The sequence below is a fragment of the Podarcis vaucheri genome (genome assembly GCF_965113315.1).
Source record: "Podarcis vaucheri genome assembly, chromosome: 4".
NCBI lineage: Eukaryota > Metazoa > Chordata > Lepidosauria > Squamata > Lacertidae > Podarcis > Podarcis vaucheri.
In genome coordinates, this window is record NC_138762.1 from 77551936 (window position 1) to 77571431 (window position 19496).

A 19496-nucleotide genomic window follows, 5' to 3' on the forward strand; every position below is an offset into this window, starting at 1 on the left:
ACAGGGCTGAAAAGGATTTTTTAATAGTGTTTTTTTTCACAATTTCTCAACTGCACAAAATGCCACACTTAAGGCATGGGGAAGTCACCCACCAAGATGCCACATAAAACCAGTGCTTTTTTCTGCAGTACTGGCACCTTCCCCACTGCCACCCCCCCCCATGTAAAAAGTGTGTTAAAGGTGTGGCACTTACGGTAACAACTTCATGATGAGATCTGGCACCTTTTTTCTTTTTTTTTAAAGGACTGCATAAAACCTCCTTGATCCTAACTAAACACATTACTTGGGACAAAGGTTCCACTGATTCGGAAACTTAACTTCTTGCTCATTATGTTTCAACGGGAGTGAAAGATGCAGAACTCCTTACCTCTGGGCTGGAGTAATGAGAGGGCTTCTTGCTGTCGCTCTCGGTAGAACTGCTTTCACTCTCTGAGTCGGATTCTGAACTGCTCTCAGATTCACTGGAGCTGCTGCTGCTGGAGCACTTGCTGGTGATCCCCGCGATCCTGCAGCTGGACTGCTGCACAGTGGTGCTGCCAGACCCAAATCAAGGGTGGGAGGGAATGGGGAGAGAGAGAGAGGGAGGGAGAGAGAGAGAGAACGTAAATCAAGGCACATGTCTATTATACCCTATAAAAAGAACTTCTGTTTTTGCAGGATTCACACTAATGCAGATGTTGGCAAACAGAGGCCTGTTGGAAGAATTTGTCCAGAAGGAAGTTTAGCAATGGTGGTCGCATTTAAATTAAGGTGCAGCATCTACCATGCAACTTTCCACATCATGTCAGCAGGACAGAGGAAAACGTAGAGCTTGCAAAAAAGAGGGAAAGGAGGGAAACAATGTGTGTGTTCATTAGCGATACTGACAACTTCCACAAATAACAAGGCTCTGAATACTCCGATGTTGGGCACAAGGGCAGGGCTATATCTGGTTTTCAACATCGTGATATATCACCAGCTAAACATCACAATATACTGATATATCATGACGTCTGAAATAAGGATGGAACTATGTAGAGGTGAAGAGACGCGGGTGGTGCTGTGGGTTAAACCACAGAGCCTAGGACTTGCCAATCAGAAGGTTGGTGGTTCAAATCCCCACAACAGGGTGAGCTCCCGTTGCTCGGTCCCTGCTCCTGCCAACCTAGCAGTTCGAAAGCACATCAAAGTGCAAGTAGAAAACTAGGTACCGCTCTGGCGGGAAGGTAAACGGCTTTTCCGTGCGCTGCTCTGGTTCATCAGAAGTGGTTTAGTCATACTGGCCACAGGACCCGGAAGCTGTACGCTGGCTCCCTTGGCCAATAAAGTGAGATGAGCGCCACAACCCCAGAGTCGGTCACAACTGGACCTAATGGGTCTCTTTACCTTTTTATGTAGAGGTGAACAGGGCTGGGTGACAGTGGCGTAGCGTGGGGGGTGCAGGGGGGGCCGGCCGCACCGGGCACAACATCTGGGGGGCGCGCGCTCGCACTCAAGTGCTAACATCCATGGGTTAGGGGGCGCAAATTACTTCCCTTGCCCCGGGTGCTGACAACCCACGCTACGCCACTGCTGGGTGATATCTGGTTTTTAACTTCACAATATACCACCAGCTAAACATCATGATGTACTGATATATCACAATGTCTGAAATAAAGACGGAGCTATGTAGAGGCATTGGCTGGCTTCATGGTTTTTCCTACATTGTCATTTTTGCATCGCGCACGTACACACACACACACACACTATGATTCGCAATATATTGTCAGGTCAAAAATTATGAAACCGCTATCATGATAAGGACTTCAAATCGGTTTTGGGCGATATATCTATATATTGCCCAGCTCTATTGGGCACAATCACCCTCAAATCACTTGCTCTGTTCGTATTGATAATGAGACAACAACCTGCTTCTGCACCTGTGCTACTGGTGTTCATCAGACTAGTCTGGTGAGTCCAGCTGCTGCTGCTGGGGCACGCTTGATTACTTTAACCTCTTTCCCACTTTGATGAGGAGTTGTCCTTCCTTGCCAACAGCTGCATTTTAACCCAGTCTGGTGCTGGTGGGCAAGTTCATGGCTTCCCAGTCCACAACCAGCTACCCACCTCAGCAATGCCCCATTTCTACTATCCTCAATGGTGGCAGCTACCTGCCACCTGCCAGGTAAGACTGCAATTCGTGACACAACAAGCGAGTCAAGTCAAAGGGTCCATCTAGTATTGTTGACGCCTATTGGTGGCAGTTTCCCAGGGTTTGAGGCTGGAGTCTTTCACAGCCCTAACCAGAGATACCAGGGATTGAACCTGCAAGATACATGCTCCACCATGAATTAGAAAATGCTTATGCAGCTGCCCAGCAAACACAGACATCTATTTATTAAATTTTTATACCGCTCTACAACCAAGGATCACAGGGCTATTTGCAGGATAAAAAGACAAAAATATGTGACATAGTAACAAACAAAACAATAACACACACACCATGCACACAAAGTGTTTAAAAGGCCATAGATTGTTTAATTAGTCAAAGACCTGGGAGAAGAGGAATGTTTTTGCCTGGAACCTACAGATATGCAACAGGGGGCCAGGAGAACTTCCTGGGGGAGAACATTCCACAAACAGGGAGCCACTGCAGAAAAAGCCACTTCTCATGTTGCCACCCTCTGGAGGTTGCACATGAATAAGGGCCTCCGATGAAGATCACCGGGTCCAGGCTGGTTCATATGAGGATAGGTGGTCTCTGAGGAATTGCAGTCCTGAGCCATTTAAGGCTTTATAGGTCAAAACCAGCACTTTGAATTGGGCCCAGAAACTAACTGGCAGCTAAGGCAGTTGGACCAAGATTGGTGTCAGATGCTCAAAGCTACCTGGCTGTTGAATACTGGGCCAGCTAAGGTTTCTGAACTTCATCACAAAATGATCACAGGGCAGGTCGCAACATACAAAACGACACAAAAACAAAGCACCTGAAATTCACGGTTCAATTCTGTATACAACATCCCTCCTTTGGTCCCTCTCAATAAATAAGCCAGAACAGTGGTACCTCGGGTTACAAACTTAATTCGTTCTGGAGGTCCGTTCTTAACCTGAAACTGTTCTTAACCTGAGGTACCACTTTAGCTAATGGGGCCTCCCGCTTCCGCTGCGCCGCGGCGGTGCTATTTCTGTTCTCATTCTGAAGCAAAGTTCTTAACCTGAGGTACTATTTCTGGGTTAGCGGAGTCTGTCAGTGTGGTATAGTGTTTAAGAGCGGTAGTCTTGTAATCTGCTGAACCAGGTTCGCTTCCCCGCACCTCCACATGTAGCTGCTGGGTGACCTTGGGCTAGTCACACTTCTTTGAAGTCTCTCAGCCTCACTCACCTCACAGAGTGTTTGTTGTGGGGGAGGAAGGGAAAGGAGAATGTTAGCCGCTTTGAGACTCCTTAGGGTAGTGATAAAGCGGGATATCAAATCCAAACTTTTCTTCTTCTTCTAACCTGAAGCGTCTGTAACCTGATCCGTCTGTAACCTGAGGTACCACTGTACTGAAGATTCAGAACGCCTGGCAGAAGAGGAAGATTCAGAACGCCTGGCAGAAGAGGAATGCCACACTGCAGCCACTCATGCCTCCAATAAGGTGGAATCAATGAGAGCACCCAGGCTATGCTCCTTCAGGGAAGTGCAACCCTCTCCAGAACAGGTCACTCAGCTAATTCCAGGACCAAGGAACCACCAACCCACAGCAACTCCAACTTCTCAGGATTCAGATGTGGAGCAACAGCAGGTTGGCTGTGGTATTGGCATGGCAATGAGGCTGAGGGTGGGCCGCAGCAGCGGGGAAGCATGGCTGTGGAGGGATGCGAGGTTGCAGTGGTGGGAAAGCAGGAGGAGGCAGCAAGCACCTGGTGGTAGCAAGGAAAAGCAGGTGGGGTCAGGGCACAGTGGGGGTGGCCCTGAGGGTATTGCCCCAAGCTGCATAGCAGAGCTCTTTCACAAGCAGAATGAAAAGTCGCTCACCTTCCAAGCATCTAGGACTGCAGATTTAGATTCCCTCCCTTTCAAATTCATTAAATCAATGTGATTTCATTAGTCACAAGTATTTAGTTATAATCCGCCAATGACAACATTATAGCTCTGTAAGTGCTTGGATATACTGTACATTTAATTACAGTTCATGATTAATTCTTCCTCAGTCAAATTACTTGAACTTTATGTTTTGAAAGTGTATATGATCAATGACTTAATATTTCAATGCACTGCTATCGTCCTGAGTGTCTGAAAGGAAGTGACCACTTAAGTTTTTCGATTGATTTCCTGTGCAGTTGAAGAGTCTTTTACACAGTCTAGCACATAATCTGTACTGCTTTCAAATTACTCAGACAAAAATACATTCTCCCTACCTTATCCAGGGGAAAATGCTCAATAGTTTAAAACATATCATTGGCAGGCGATGCCCCTCATGCTTAGCACCAGTACCTTCACATAATTTATTATCTTTAGTCTATTTCCATACACAGTTATCCCACAATCCTAAATCTTTGCCTGGCTAGCACTGAAACCTTTCAAATCTGAAAAGTGCTATGACTCTTAACACACCAATCCTAAACACATTTACCTGTCTCATTTATTTCAAAGAGCTTGGGAGAAAATGTACTTTCGATCGCTGCCTTTCTTGTTATCGCTCAAGCCTAACTATACATGTCCAGATCTTCATGTCTTTTCTCCAAAGTCAATATCTTTTGGCTGTGGTTAATATTTATTGCCCTTTTCTAAACATACAATTGGCTCATATTTTTCTGATAGGAGGACCCCTCAAAACTGAATGCAGCCGAGTTCTCACTGGAATCAGATACAGAGGGCTTATTAAGCGATGCTGTCATATTCTGCCTCAGTGTCAGTTACACAAAACAGCACTGACCTTTTGACAGCCAAATTCCTCTTGCCCAATGAGATCCATCTTTTAGCATCCCTACATCCAATTTAAGAAAACTAACACAGACTATTCATGCATTTCATCTAATTTCCCAGTGGATAAAGGAGCTTTATTTTCCCTCACAAACTGTGTTACCCTTTTTTTTTTTTTTTTTGCTTATTTTCTAGTTCATTTGCACCTTGTGACCACACAGCGGAGGCGCCACTTTCTCCAGAGCACTGAGGGGCCTGGCGCATAGCTGCATGATGTCCTGATGTTGCTGGGGAGGGGGGCTCTGAACATGGAGGGGGACTGGCCCCTTCCAAAAAAAAAAAGACCGGCTGCGGTGGGGTGCGATGGGGGAAAACATAGTGTCTTAGGCCCTGGAAACCAGTGCCCTTGCCACACAGGGAAATAAGGCAAGATGCAGAAGGTTGGGTGAACTGGGCCACATTTATTTAAACATTCCAATCTGTATAGGGGAACAAGGTGTGAGATCTAATTAATAAAAAAAACTGTGGGTGAGCTAACGCTGCCAATGACCAGGAGTAGCCCATCCTCTACCCGCTACCGTTCTACCCGAGGGTCTTCTGCTGGTTCCCTCACTGCAAGAAGTGAGGTTACAGGCAACCAGGCAGAAGACCTTCTCAGTAGTGGAACCCGCCCTGTGGAACGCCCTCCTATCAGATGTCAAGGAAATAAACAACTATCTGACTTTTAGAAGACATCTGAACGCAGCCCTGTTTAGGGACGTTTTTAATGTTTGATGTTTTATCGCTTTATTATTTTTATTAATATTCTGTTGGGAGCTTCCCAGAGTGGCTGGGGAAACCCAGCCAGATGGCGGGGTATAAATAATAAATGATGATGATGATGCCCCACCCTCTCAGGTGACTGGGGAGGCATTCATGCTCCATCCCTTTCTGGAGCTTAACAACTCCAGTCAGATGTAGGCCCCAAAGGTGCTCCTTAACTGTGCCACTGAGTCCCACAGCCCTGAAGGCATGCATGTTCTAGATCATGGGTAGGCAAACTAAGGCCCGGGGGCCGGATCGCCTTCTAAATCCGGCCCACGGATGGTCCAGGAATCAGCATGTTTTTACATGAGTAGAATGTGTCCTTTTATTTAAAATGCATCTCTGGGTTATTTGTGGGGCCTGCCTGGTGTTTTTACATGAGTAGAATGTGTGCTTTTATATAAAATGCATCTCTGGGTTATTTGTGGGGCATAGGAATTCATTCTTCTTCTTTTTCAAAATATAGTCCGGCCCCCCACAAGGTCTGAGGAACAGTGGACCGGCCCCCTGCTGAAAAAGTTTGCTGACCCCTGTTCACCAAACCATAACTCCCACATTATCTCCCATACCTGTCACAGAAGGTGACAAGTCCCTTTCACCCCACTCAGAACTAAGAACTTAAATGACATCCCTCTGCAGATTGGACAAAAACAAAGTCATTACCCAAATCAGAAAGGAGTGCTTCACTGACCTTATAGTTTACTTATGGCATAATGTATCCGATGGGAGGAATGACTGCCCCAAAGGACCCAACAGCATGGTTTTAATTTCTCTCCATGCATCCTCACAATTCTTTGTAGTTCCATTTTCTTGCCCTCGTTTGATCATAAGTTCAAAGGAGGGGTGATTTTGGTTTCCCTCAGTTTCTCATTGTTCCAGTCCTAAATCTAGCACTCCACATTTATGCAGCAATTTTGGGGGTTTTAAATAAATAAATAAATCCTTAACAAAAACACACCAGCGTTTTTAGTGTGAAATTCTCCCAATATGCACATGTTTGTATGCAGTTTTGACTAATATAAATATTCTTCTATGGAATTTCCCCTAACATAATACAGGTTTGGTTCACAATGTTCTGTCAGAGAACTGCTTCACAAAAGTTGGACGAGTGCAAAATTTGAACGGTGATCATGTTTCATTTTGCACATTAGACTGAACTGCATGAATTAGGGAGTTTTTTTCATTAAAACACGAACAAAATTAAAATTTCTCCTCCATCCCTAGTGCCAAGACAAGAAAGGATTGTGCCCGTGTGGCAGATAAACCTGAATCTTATGTTGGTGGTGATGATCAGATTTTAAAACTCTTACTTTACTTCCCAATTGCTTTCACTGAAAGTCAGATGACTAAAAGTGTCATTTAGATTTTGAAACATTATGCATTCTATGGCCTGCCAGGCTCCTTTGAACAAATGCACTTGAACTTTAATAGTCAGGGGTGAGCAAAAGAAGAAAACAGGATTTCAGCATGCAAACTTTTCTCTCACACAGCACTGTGAGAAGCACCATGTGTCAAAATTCCTATTAAAGGGGTGATAGAGCCCCGGTTCTTGTGGAATTTAGAGGTACTATCCCGAAAACGAATGTCCTAGAGTGAACCAGGTAATTAAATATTACTTTTGTTTTCTGCCAATTTTCTTGGGCACCTTCTGAAGTCTTGAGGAAACAAGAATATTTTTCAACCTTACTGGAATTGGAAATTATACTAAAAATGGGAGCCCTGATGAGTGAGAGCTCTGGAAATTTCATTTATACCCTGCCTCTCCATAAAATGTCTGTGGTGCCTTGCAATCTTTTTAAATAAAAATGTAAAATGCATAATCAAATAAACCACATTTCAAACCAGAGCCATGGAAAGCAAAGAATCTGGATAAAATACTAACAGAAGTGTCCATAAACAGCAGCCATACATCGCCAAAAGCATGGGGTGGATAAAAATACAAGAAACTGGAATGTTTGGCACCAGAAAGCCATGAGCTTGGAAACTGCTCTATATATACCAACAATGTACTTTTAGTTGCTTTAATTTTTTGTAAATGTTTAAATTATGCTGTGTTACTTCTGTAGGTAGTATGACCACCCTGGGCCCCTTTGGGAGGAAGGGCAGGGTAAAAATTGAATTAATAATAAAAAACAAGAATTGTAGGCATTGTGTATACAGAGGCAGAGAGAGGACATTTCACAACTGGGATGTCCCAACAGAAAAGGTTTATTCTCCAATTCCTACGCGGTCGATCTCAGTAGAAGTGGGTGGTGGGTGGGAAAAGGGTCTGACACCAGAAAATATTTAAGACTGGGCTACATGGCATCGTTCTGCTATAACATTTTCCCCAATAATAGTATATTTACAGTGCCACCTTTACGAGCACAACAATTGAAGCGACTGCTGCCAAAAAAAGAAGAGAGTTTGCAGGCTACACCTACATCTTAAACTCTCTCCTTGGGAGAGAGATGCTATTTATGCTGACAGAACTGCAAGAACCACCCGATAATGCAAACCTAAGGCAAATTAGCCTTCTAAACAAAAACCAGGTGCATGCTGCACGGTGCTTAAGAGTCTAATTGCTACAATATTATGCTAGCTAAAATAATTAATTAATTAATTAAATCCCTGAGCAGAATGCTAAAAATAAAACCTTAACAAGCTCTCTCTCTCTCTCTCTCACGCTCTCACTCTCTCACACACACACAAAGCCAAGGAAATCCAATCTAATTTTTTTTGGAGCTTTCCATTACAGCTTGCTGATAAGTTGGAGAAGCAGTGTCAAAATAACTCCCCACCTGCAACGACGATTGTAAACATTAGAGAAACGCTGAAGAAAAGAATTAATGCAAGTAGCCTACTGCCAAAAACGAAGGGGGGGGGGAATTATAATTAATAACTGCATTACCAGAGTAAATAGCTCTCTCCAAGGACTGAGCGCCTGGGTATGTGAGATGAAAGAGTGTTAAAAACCTAGAGCTGCATTAACTTCAGGATGAAGTGATTAGTCAGCAGGCTGACAGCTGGGCCAGGAGACTGGTGCCAGATTCCAGTGTGCGCTTGCAATGGCTGCCAAGTGTTTGCTTGTCACACCAGATAAATGGAACATCAGCAGTGTTTTATTTGACCTGCTCACAAGAAAAATAAAGCAACTCTGACTTTCTTGGTTGTGTTTGCCGTTGACCTTGCATCAGCTGAGTTTGAGCAGCTAGACTGCCCGCTCTGTGCAAGTTAACTCTTTATCGGATCGGCCTGGAAAAGTAAATTTCTTTCCCAGCCTCCACAGGAAGTGGATTTCAAATAGGAAAAGAAACATCTTAATAGTGGTGAACTGGACATTTCTTCCAAGGGGTGTGTGTGTGTGTGTGTGTGTGTGTGTGTGTGTGTGTGTGTGTAAGACTGAAGGCCTTGCAAATTTAACAGCCCAGCCCACAGCATATTCCTCAAATAAGTCAAACTGTGTTCAGTGTTGTAAGGTTGTGTACACACTATGCATATAAAGCACATTTGAACCACATGGCTCTCCTCCCAATGAGTCCTGGGAACTGTAGTTTGCTGAGCATGCTAGCAACTGTAGCTCTGTGGGGAGTCAACTACAGTTCTCAGGATTTTTTTGGGGAAAGCATGCTTTAAATGCACTTACGCTGACACATTATGTTGACACATTTGTTGTTCTCATCCTAGGTTCAGTATGACAACTGGCAAACAGCAATATAATAGTGCTCTTTAAAAAACACCACAATCAGTAGTTTCTTGGGGCAAAAACTGCATCATGCTCACCTCAGGAAGATTTGAAATAATCATAGATTCCTAGCCAGTAGTGGTCAGCAGGGCAGAATGGGCTGGGGTGGTATTACTTACTTGGCTTACCAATGTGGAGCTTGCTGTTGGTAACTGAAAGGGGGGAAGAGCAAAGTAGTGGGGAACGTGGCTATGGTGCATGTGCAGCAGTGGAGTTAATCTGACACTCCTGCCACTGCAGACACATCGCACTGACCTTTCTGCTGCCTTGCCTGTTAAGTTGTGGGTGAACATATCAGACGACACAGCGATTCTTCAAACAGCTCTTGTTTATTCACAGGCCAGAACAGAACTGAACTGAAGGGTTCAGCCAGCCTGCTTATATAGAGCTCCACTAGAACGCAACAGTAACCATTTTCTGTAACTATCCAATCACTGAACGCCACTTTCAATCCCTTATTTGCATGTGTGGACCTGAGTGAAAACTATCTACAGTATCCCCCTGCTGGCCCAGGGTGAGAACTTCAGTACATAACATTGCCCCTCGCCGTCTTGGGTTATCGGCAGTGATGTTAGCATTGGAAAGGCAGGCAAAGCAGCACCACTCTGCTCTCCAGTCCCTACTGTCACCAGCCACTGCCTGCCCCTTCCTCACTAGCCTAGCCAGATGCAAATGAGAATATAGCTCATGTACCTTTAGGAGTTGTATAGAAAAGAGAATTTTGACAGACAAAGTTTGCCATACTAGGGCTGGGGGCGGGGGGAAACGCGACTTGTTGAAGTTCTCTCTTCTTCACAAATGTTTAAGATAAAGGAGCTCTTAGTCCTGTTTTGCATTACTCCACACACCTCTTGTTATTACGGTATAGCCTTTGAAAGAAGGCAATATGATTTTCAGACACGCTGGAGACTCAGCACCTTTTAAAAAGCAAGGAAGCAAGCAAGCAAGCAAGCAAACAAACACTGCATCCATCACATTTCCCATTTGTGACTAATGAACTGGCACACGAAAACCAGGACACATTTGATATGGGGGACAAATGAAGCCCTAGGTAGGGGCTGTGTATGGGTGATTAACTTGTAAGAACCTGACATAACTACCTGTATCAGTCCTGGCAACATGGGCTCTAGGGAGGTTCCTTGTGAGGGAAATCTAGGGCCCATATGTTAAGTAATACTAGCACTAGAGAAACTCTGGATAAACTTCCAATCCATTTGAAATTATTTGCAGTCTCTTGAAGTCTCTTCCAATATTGGTCTTATATGAATAAGCACTGTTTATTTTTCGGCCATCTGCAAACTTAATTACAGTGTGATGTTCAGAATAAGCCATGTGTGATACTTCATTTGCATCTTGCATAGCTAGTAATACGGGGTGGGGGTGGGGGTGGGAACATGCAGGGAAAGCATGCTAATAAACCATGGTGTTTGCTGATGAAGTTCTGAAAAGATTGCTTTGACAATTCACATGTTCTAATATGGTTTGATGTTGTGACAGCATTGGTTCGAAGCTACTTAAAATATAAATGTGCCAATTTCTTTTAAAAGAAAACCTGGACAAAAATAACAAAGTAAAAGATGTCATATCCAATAATTATCTTCTAATTACTCAGAAGCCGCTGAAGACAGCATGCCTAAGGCTACTTCTCACTTTCCGCTTTAAAGACACAGGTGCATTCCCATAAATTATATCTGCATCTCCAGATGTAATGTGAGAGCTACAATTGCTATTTTGGGAAGATCATTATATGCGTACTGCATAAAGACTCAGGGCACACACTCAGGATAATTTAATGGAGCTAGGCTAACCACCAACACATTTTAACTTCCCTCTGTACTCTCAAGTGTGAATTTATCCCCATCCTTCAATGTATTTTTATGTGGGAATGGTTTTACACATACACACAAACACACACAGACAGTGCTTTTTTGGGGGGGGGGCGCAGGGGGACGCGTATGTAACCCGAGGTACCACTCTGTGTGTGTGTGTGTGTGTGTGTGTGTGTGTGTGTGTGTACAGTGGTACCTCAGGTTACATAAGCTTCAGGTTACATACGCTTCAGGTTACAGACTCCGCTAACCCAGAAATATTACCTCGGGTTAAGAACTTTGCTTCAGGATGAGAACAGAAATTGTGTTCCGGCAGCACGGCAGCAGCAGGAGGCCCCATTAGCTAAAGTGGTGCTTCAAGTTAAGAACAGTGTCAGGTTAAGTATGGACCTCCGGAACAAATTAAGTACTTAACCTGAGGTACCAGTGTACATTTGAAAACTGAGGTACCACTGTATTTAGAATGGAGGGGAGGCCAAATTTTGGCGTCACAGAGGGTGCAGCTGAATTTTGAGACCCCAAGATCCGCCACCTTCACTTCCACATTGAACCAAAAATTTACCCCCCTGAAATCAGGTATGAAATTTCATAACAAACTAATGACCCCGTGCAGCCTTTCTTAGCGATGCTGCTCATGAATTAGAACCTAAGCCTTCCAACTGCAGATAATTAAAGATGAGCCATTCTCACACAGGAACATGCATTACTTACTCCTGCTTAGTCTAATTCTCCCTCTGTTAGGAACAATTACCAAGAGGTGATAGCAAAGGAGCAATTTGAGAAGCCATAAGAGGCCCACAAATGCAAAAATTAAAGCTGACTAATTATCCATAATAATTAAAATAATTCTGAACTATGGTGGGCATTCCTCTAATTGCAATTGCATCATAAAAGTCACTACACAACCCATCCTATTAATTGTTGTGAATTATTAATACAATGAAATATCATTACTATAAAAGGGGGACTTTAAATGGCATATTTATTGAACCGCTAAATCCATGATTTAGAGATGAGCAGAATTTCAACTGGCATTTGTTAATGCTGGATGTTGCCATGCCATTGATCACTGGCAGCTATAAAAGCCCCCCCCCCTTTTTTAAAGCTCTCTTTGGCCTTGTCAAATGAGGCACAGGAAGCAGAGCAGGAATTCTCATCACTAGCAGGTAAGAGAAGGTTTCACATTATTGAAATATATCGTTTCCTTAGCATGAAACCTCCAAGGGCATAAATCACAACGTGTCAGTTCATAACACAGAAAGTTCTGGATAGGACTGCTACGTTTTCCTAAGGAGATTTACTTCTTTTTCCTCCTAAGAGTCATAGCATTTTGTTGCTCGGCTTGCCAATTCTAGAAAGAAAGAAAGAAAGAAAGAAAGAGAGAGAGAATCTGGTATTTGGGCAAGGCCTGCACATTCCCATGTTCAGGAATGATATGCTCATAGCTGTCAACTTACAGATTTGAAAATAAGGGACCAGCAGCCTCGAAAATAAGGGATCAGCAGCCAAAATAAGGGATCAGCAATTACTTTGATAAATTCGTATTTTGTTGCGTGCAAATGGCTTTAGATACCTGTTAGGTCCATAAATTACCATATAGCATATATTCAACACAAAAAACAGCAACAATTTGTTGTTGACAAAGCACAGCTGGACATAGAAAGGGCCCCATTACCTTCAGTAGCTTATTTAAGGGACATCATCAATAAGGGACAGCAGAGGGACATGGTGCTGGGATAAGGGACTGTCCCACCAAATAAGGGACGCTTGACAGCTATGGATATGCTGCAACTTGTTATCTTTGTCATGTAGATGAGCCAGGAGGAAATGGGGCTTGCCACAGTGGTGTCTGATAGCCGATTGGGAACCATTGGGGTGGTGTCAGAAAAAGAAATAGGCGAGTGCCTGCTTGGATGGCCCACAAATCAGTTGGGCTGCTTGGATGTTGAAGCAGGTGAGTCAGAAAGCCAAGTTCAACAGATCTGCAGCCCAATTTATCTAAACAGAGCAAACTTTATTTGAGTGCATTAGTGTCAGGGAACTGACATCGGAGCTAGAGGCGGAGGGAAGGCTCTCAAATGATGCTGGAGAAGGGCCCAGCAGGGAGAGAGGCAGCTCCGCAGCTGGGGAAGCAAATCAGCGCAACACCAGGGATATAGAGGGGCTGATGGGGGAATCGGCGAGAGGGCTCCAGGACTCTTCACCAGACACCAGCGGGGAGAGCACGGGTCCTCCGCTACCCACGCCCACCCTGTGCAGAAGACTTCTGCGCAGAGAGAGTAGGAGGAGACTGGGTGTCAAACAACTTTTATGTTGGAAAAGATTTAAGAAACGCCCACTGACGGATTCTGCTAGCGACTGAGGCAGCCACGAAGTGAAGGGCTGCCCAGACTGAAAGGTTTAGCAAGGCAACAAAGCCTGGAGAGGCGGCAACTTACACACTAGCAACCCATACACATTGCAATTAGTAAACACTGCATATAAAAAAAGTGCTTATTAGGAGAAATTCTCCTAATAATTGCTGCCAAACGTGGGGAACTAAGATTGGAAAAATTAGAAACGGGGCATTGAAATTCACAGACACTTCCACCCCTTATTTAATGAAGTAGAAGGAGTTGGGGTTGATAGTATGGCTGGATACTATGGCTTTCAACGTGCATTAAATTTTATGGCTTAGATGGCTTTCTGATTAGCTATATGAATTACAGTGGTACCTTGGGTTACAGACGCTTCGGGTTACAGACGCTTCAGGTTACAGACTCCGCTAACCCAGAAATAGTACCTCGGGTTAAGAACTTTGCTTCAGGATGAGAACAGAAATCGTGCTCTGGAGGTGCGGCGGCAGCTGGAGGCCCTATTAGCTAAAGTGGTGCTTCAGGTTAAGAACGGTTTCAGGTTAAGAACGGACCTCCAGAACAAATTAAGTACTTAACCCGAGGTACCACTGTATTATATGCATGATGACTGGTTACAAGTAGGGATGCTTGAGAAATTTGGCTCCTGTGAATTCCAATGTGAACTGACTTGATCCAAGCCTTCCAAACTAAAGTACGGATTAGAATGTAATTATCCCTTGGATTTGTGGTATAGTTCTTGGCTCAAAAAACATACCAGAATCCATGACAAAATACGTATTTTAGGACAAAATACATTTAGGCATATGCATATTGAGCTAAAATGTGAATATAAATATAAATTAAAATGCACCTAAATACAATTTTGTTTGTTTGTTTGTGGACACAAGATAGAAGTGAACACATACAAAACTGATAATGGCCAGAAATAGATTGATCCGCCTATTCTTCATTACAAGTAAAGGTCTCTTCAATCTATAGGTGATGGTGGCACATTTTTACTTTGAATACGAAGCTGCCTCTGAAAATCTGTAATAATACCGTAATCTGAAATGATTCGCAAGGCTAATTGCCTACTCTTATCTAGACTACACAGACACTGCACTGCAAACTGAGCAGTATAGCTATTTTAGAATCTGGACATACATTAACCACCCGGTGGAGAATATTTTGCAGATCAAGAAACAGAATAAATTTTCATCTCTGTAGAGGAAAACCAGATAATGCTATGGCTGGCTCAAGCAAGTAGTAAGATATATACCAAGGCATGATTCAAGGAAAACTGAACACTACAGTCGTACCTTGGAAGTCGAACAGAATCCGTTCCAGAAGTCTGTTCGACTTCCAAAACATTTGAAAACCAAACTGTGGCTTCTGTTTGGCTGCAGGAAGCTCTTGCAGCCAATCAGAAGCTGCAGAAGCCCCATCGGATGTCCGGCTTCCAAAAATAGTTCACAAACCTGAACAGTCACTTCCAGGTTTGCGACGTTCGGGAGCCAAAACGTTCGGGAACTAAGCTGTTCGGAAACCAAGGTGCGACTGTATTAAGTTCCATTGATTTAGTCTGCAATGCTAATGAGACTTACTTTATACGTGCATAGGATTGCACCATTAAACCTGTTCTCAGAGGCAGATTTAGGGCAGTGTGACTGGTTTTGCCACACTGGGCGCTGAGCCTAGGGGGTGCAACAGGGCATTGCAACTATGACGTAGTGAATTGAGCAGAACAGAAGGTGAGAGGTGGGGTGCCAAATTTTGGCTTCCCACAGGGTGTCACTGCAATTTGAATGACCAAAGTCTGCCCTTGATGTGCTTAATGAAATAAATGAAAATAAATAGTGCTCATCTTTGGCTACATTGTGCTCCGTATTCACAGAGCCACTTATAAAGATATGTGTGGGGAAGAATAGGTCAGAGTGCGCTAGCCATGCAGGGCACATTAACCTTTCAATAGAAGGCTGACTTGTTCCAGAGAGCTAAACAGCATGAAATAGGCTAGTTTATTTGTTTAAAGCTGGACTTTTTGTGTCTGTAAGACCTAAGAGTTCGTAGGGTTTCAAGGTTGCATGAGAAGCATTCTGCAGAACAGATTACGAGTGCATTATGTTGGAGAGAAAATCAGGGTAGGAGTGGAGGAGGAGGAGGAGGAGGTGGTGGAAGAAGAGGAAAGCACTTACCTTAAGAAAATCTGAAAAACAGCCAAAGGAGCAAAACATTTGGAAATGAAGGAAAGTGGAAAAGGAAGCCTTGGAAATAAGATTCACCATGGGGATTGTAAAAGGCAGCACCATTAAGGCAGCTGTAATAAACATCACAGTTCCTCCTACTCCCCCTATTGTGCGTTTAAAAGAGTAGGCAGCAGAATAAATAAAGGGCAGGATTACATGGCAATTCAAGAAATAACCCTTTATGCAGCTATATAGAAGAGCCATCCCACTTCTTGAGGGGGAACTAATTTTTCCTCCCCCAACTGCATATCACCCCCTGTCCTGGCAAAAGGAAATATTTGTTAATGACAACCAGGAAGTGTCTGATTCAATTTGCATCTCTTGATGACGTTCCTGATAACAATCCTCCAGGATTGTTTACAATAAATATTTTGACAGACTATCTGTTCATTTATTTAAAAAAAATTAAGGCTTATTGTACCAGTCAACGAGGAGGAAGTATAATTTATGAATCCCACGTTGGTGCACATATGTTTGCATGAATAGGAAAATTAAATACTTCCACAGAGATGAAAAGCATTCTGGTGTAGGAAACAAAGTAATTCGCGCAGTAAAACCCAACCTCTTCAAAGTTCAATTGTTTCTTTCCACAAAAGCATGAAAAATGAAAACCATGCTGAATAATGCATGGGTAATGTTTAAATAACACCAGAAATACAACTACAAAACATCCTATCTGATGTGAGTAATTTTGCATTGCCACATTTAAAATAAACGGGTTAGCTGTAACTTTCAGGAAAACAATTGTGATCTAGTAAAGTCTATTGACGGACCCGTACTTAAACCAACATATACAGGGACGCGGACTTATAAAAAATATTGGGGGGGGGGGGCCGGGAAAGCTCATGAATAATAAATAAGCTCATGAATATGCAAATAAAGTGGCGCCGCCTCCTCGTGACCGAATAGGGGAGAGCGTGCTGCGCCTATTAATCAGCTCCGGAACAGCTGATATGCGGGAAACGTGGGGCTAGCCGGAGAAGAGAGGGCGAGCCCCCTCCGCTCCGGCCCTAAATAGGGCAAGCCACGCCCCCCCCAGCCAGCCGATTGGCTGGCTGGGAGGTGTGGCCGGTCGGGATTCCCCTGTTCTCGCGGGGGCTGAAACCGCCAGGAGGAAGGAAATTCCCCCCGGCAGTGCCTTGGCAGTGGCGGTGGTGCTGCGAAGCAGCGAGGCAGGAGCCCCCGCCCCCGGGGATTCCCTAATCTCGCGGGGGACGGCCGGGGCTCTCCGACTAGGGCACGCGGCTGGCTGGCTGGCGAGGGAGCAGGTGAGGAGGAGGCGGGGGACGGCGGCGGCGCTCTGCTGGAAGGGCGCCCGAGATTATTGGGGGGGCTGAGCCCCCCCAAAATTTTTTTTGAGGGGGCTCGAGCCCCCTCAGGCCCCATGGAGTCGGCGCCTATGAACATATATAGATGTCCCTAAAAAGACTTCCCAGTGGAACAGGGGAAATGCTTCTCAACAAGAAAAATCCCAATATCTGAAGGCTCTAGAGCCTATAGAGATTTTTCCTTCATATAAAATAATATAGAAATTGGTATAGCTGAGTTGAAGAGGCAGAATAAGTTATTGGGGGGGGGCACATTGCAACAATGCTCCAGCACCTGACTTGCTATTGTTTTCTGGGCACAATTCAATAAGATAAACATTTATTGCATGCCGCTGCAGGACATTTCAAAATAATACTTTTAAAATGTCTACCGACACAAACATGAGCAAATGCTTTCTTCTGAAGTTAGAACAAAGTGGATGGGTTGTGAACTGGTGGTGGTGGGTATTATTACCCCATTAACATGGATGGATCACTCCCTGTGAAGTTTGGATGTGCTGCATCTAACTTCTCCTGAAAGGGTGTAGCCCCATTAAGATGGGTTGCCTTTCTACATGGGACAGCCCTAGTGCAGAGCACTGCTGACTGGTTACACGGGGCAGCAAGTTGGGATTGTATAGTACTGCCTACTTCAAAGGTGTTGGAACTGATGTACAAGGTCCTATATGGCCTGGGACATGAGCACTTGAAGGAACACCTCCCCGATATCATCTGGCCCATGATTTAAGATTTGCAAGGAGTTGCCCTGCTTGTGGTGCCATCAATGGGTGAACCCATAGAGTGGCAGCATAAGGCAGAGACTTTATGGTGGTGGCTCTCCAGCCATGGAACTCCTTTCTGAATCTGGTTGTCTCACACACTGCTGATGCTCAGGCATAAACTTAAAAGGAACTTATTTTGCCAGGCTTTTGTTCACTGCATTGGAGTTTTAAAGGCTGTTCCTGTTTTGATGATAATCTCAATTACTGCTTTATGATATTTGTATTGTGTTTTAAGACCATTGCTATCAGCTCTGGGATTCAGTTGGAGGAAGGGTGGGGTCTAAGAGCAGTAAATAAATGATGACTTGCTGCATGGCAGGACTAGCTCTGTCCCCAACTGAAACCTAGTTTAATATCCGATTGTAGTTAAGGATGTTCAAGGATTCAGTCAGTCCACATTTTGAAGCAAACCAGCCTCATTCACACTTCCCAGACAGACGGGAATTGTTATCCCCCAGGTTTCACAATTTCTTGGCTCAAAAACAATGTGCAAATATTAAAATTCATGTACCGTAACCTGTGTATTTTGGGACAAAATGTACATGATTTTGTAATACAGTTATTGGCTCAAAAGAAGTATCAAAATGTGTATGAAATTTGTATTTTGGGGTAAAATGCAAGTTTAAAAAATAATATGAAGATTTGTGTTTATGTTTTTTTAAAACGTGCAGACTAATGACAAAAAAGATGGGACAGACTTTCAAATAATTATACACAAAACAGACACCAACTGAAAATATAGTTATCCATCTCAAAGTACAGCCCCTCTCAGTGCTATTTTTCTAGAAAAAGAGGTGCCGGAATTCACCATGAACACCTCCGTTGTCTTATAATGGTAATGGCGCCCACCTGAGTTCTGAAGAATTCTGACTTTAAAAAAACCCTGGTTCCTTTATACCGAAAGGAATCTGCTTCTTGCAGCCTTAAAGGCACTTCCTTATTTTATTTTATTTTATTATTAAAATCATATTAGTTACCCCATCACAAGCAAATTTGGATGCCTCATTCACGAAGTTCTAATTTTAGTGGTGCCATTCCAAAAAGATGCAGGGCTACAAATCTGTAGGACCCACTTTCCACATGTTAATTTTAACACTGGAATAGTTTCAAATTTTCTCAGTTCTGAAGTGAAATGGAGCTTATCCAGGGACTTAGATCCAGCTGACATGATGCTGGAGACATGAATGTGTGAGGAACTAATGCAATCACTTGATGAAGAACTCTATCAAAGGCTGTCAGAATTCACATGACATTGGCAACATCAGAGACATCTGCATATGACGCCACTTTCTGCAGGACACAAGCTGGTTCAGATCTGAACGGCAACAGCATGCGATGCACAATTTGTAATACATCCCTCCTCTTCCATCTTTTTTCTTTGTTCCTTGTGGTGATGGTTCCTCCAATCTAATGGAAGAGCTGCCCTCATCAACAGATGGAGTTACAGCTACTTGGAGCCATTACAAAAGTTGAAAATAATTTGTGTCTTATTGCTTTCTCACCGCCCAAAGGCAATGCAATATTCAAGTGTCAAAAACAAACAATAAAACAGAAATATTTTTCTTCATTAACAAACCAGATGGTTTCCCCTGCACATGAGTCAG

The 19496-nt window shown here is 43.7% G+C and overlaps 1 protein-coding gene across 8 annotated transcripts in view; it reads right to left on the reverse strand.

Annotated features, from left to right (window-relative positions):
- The window catches only part of AFF3 (ALF transcription elongation factor 3), a 224539-nt gene that overhangs the window by 26620 nt on the left and 178423 nt on the right, over positions 1-19496 (reverse strand). For all 8 annotated transcript variants that reach the window (XM_082220026.1, XM_082220024.1, XM_082220025.1 and 5 more), the window contains one exon: positions 368-533. In XM_082220026.1, the coding sequence (XP_082076152.1) occupies positions 368-533 (166 nt within the window). The remainder of the gene's footprint in view (positions 1-367; positions 534-19496) is intronic.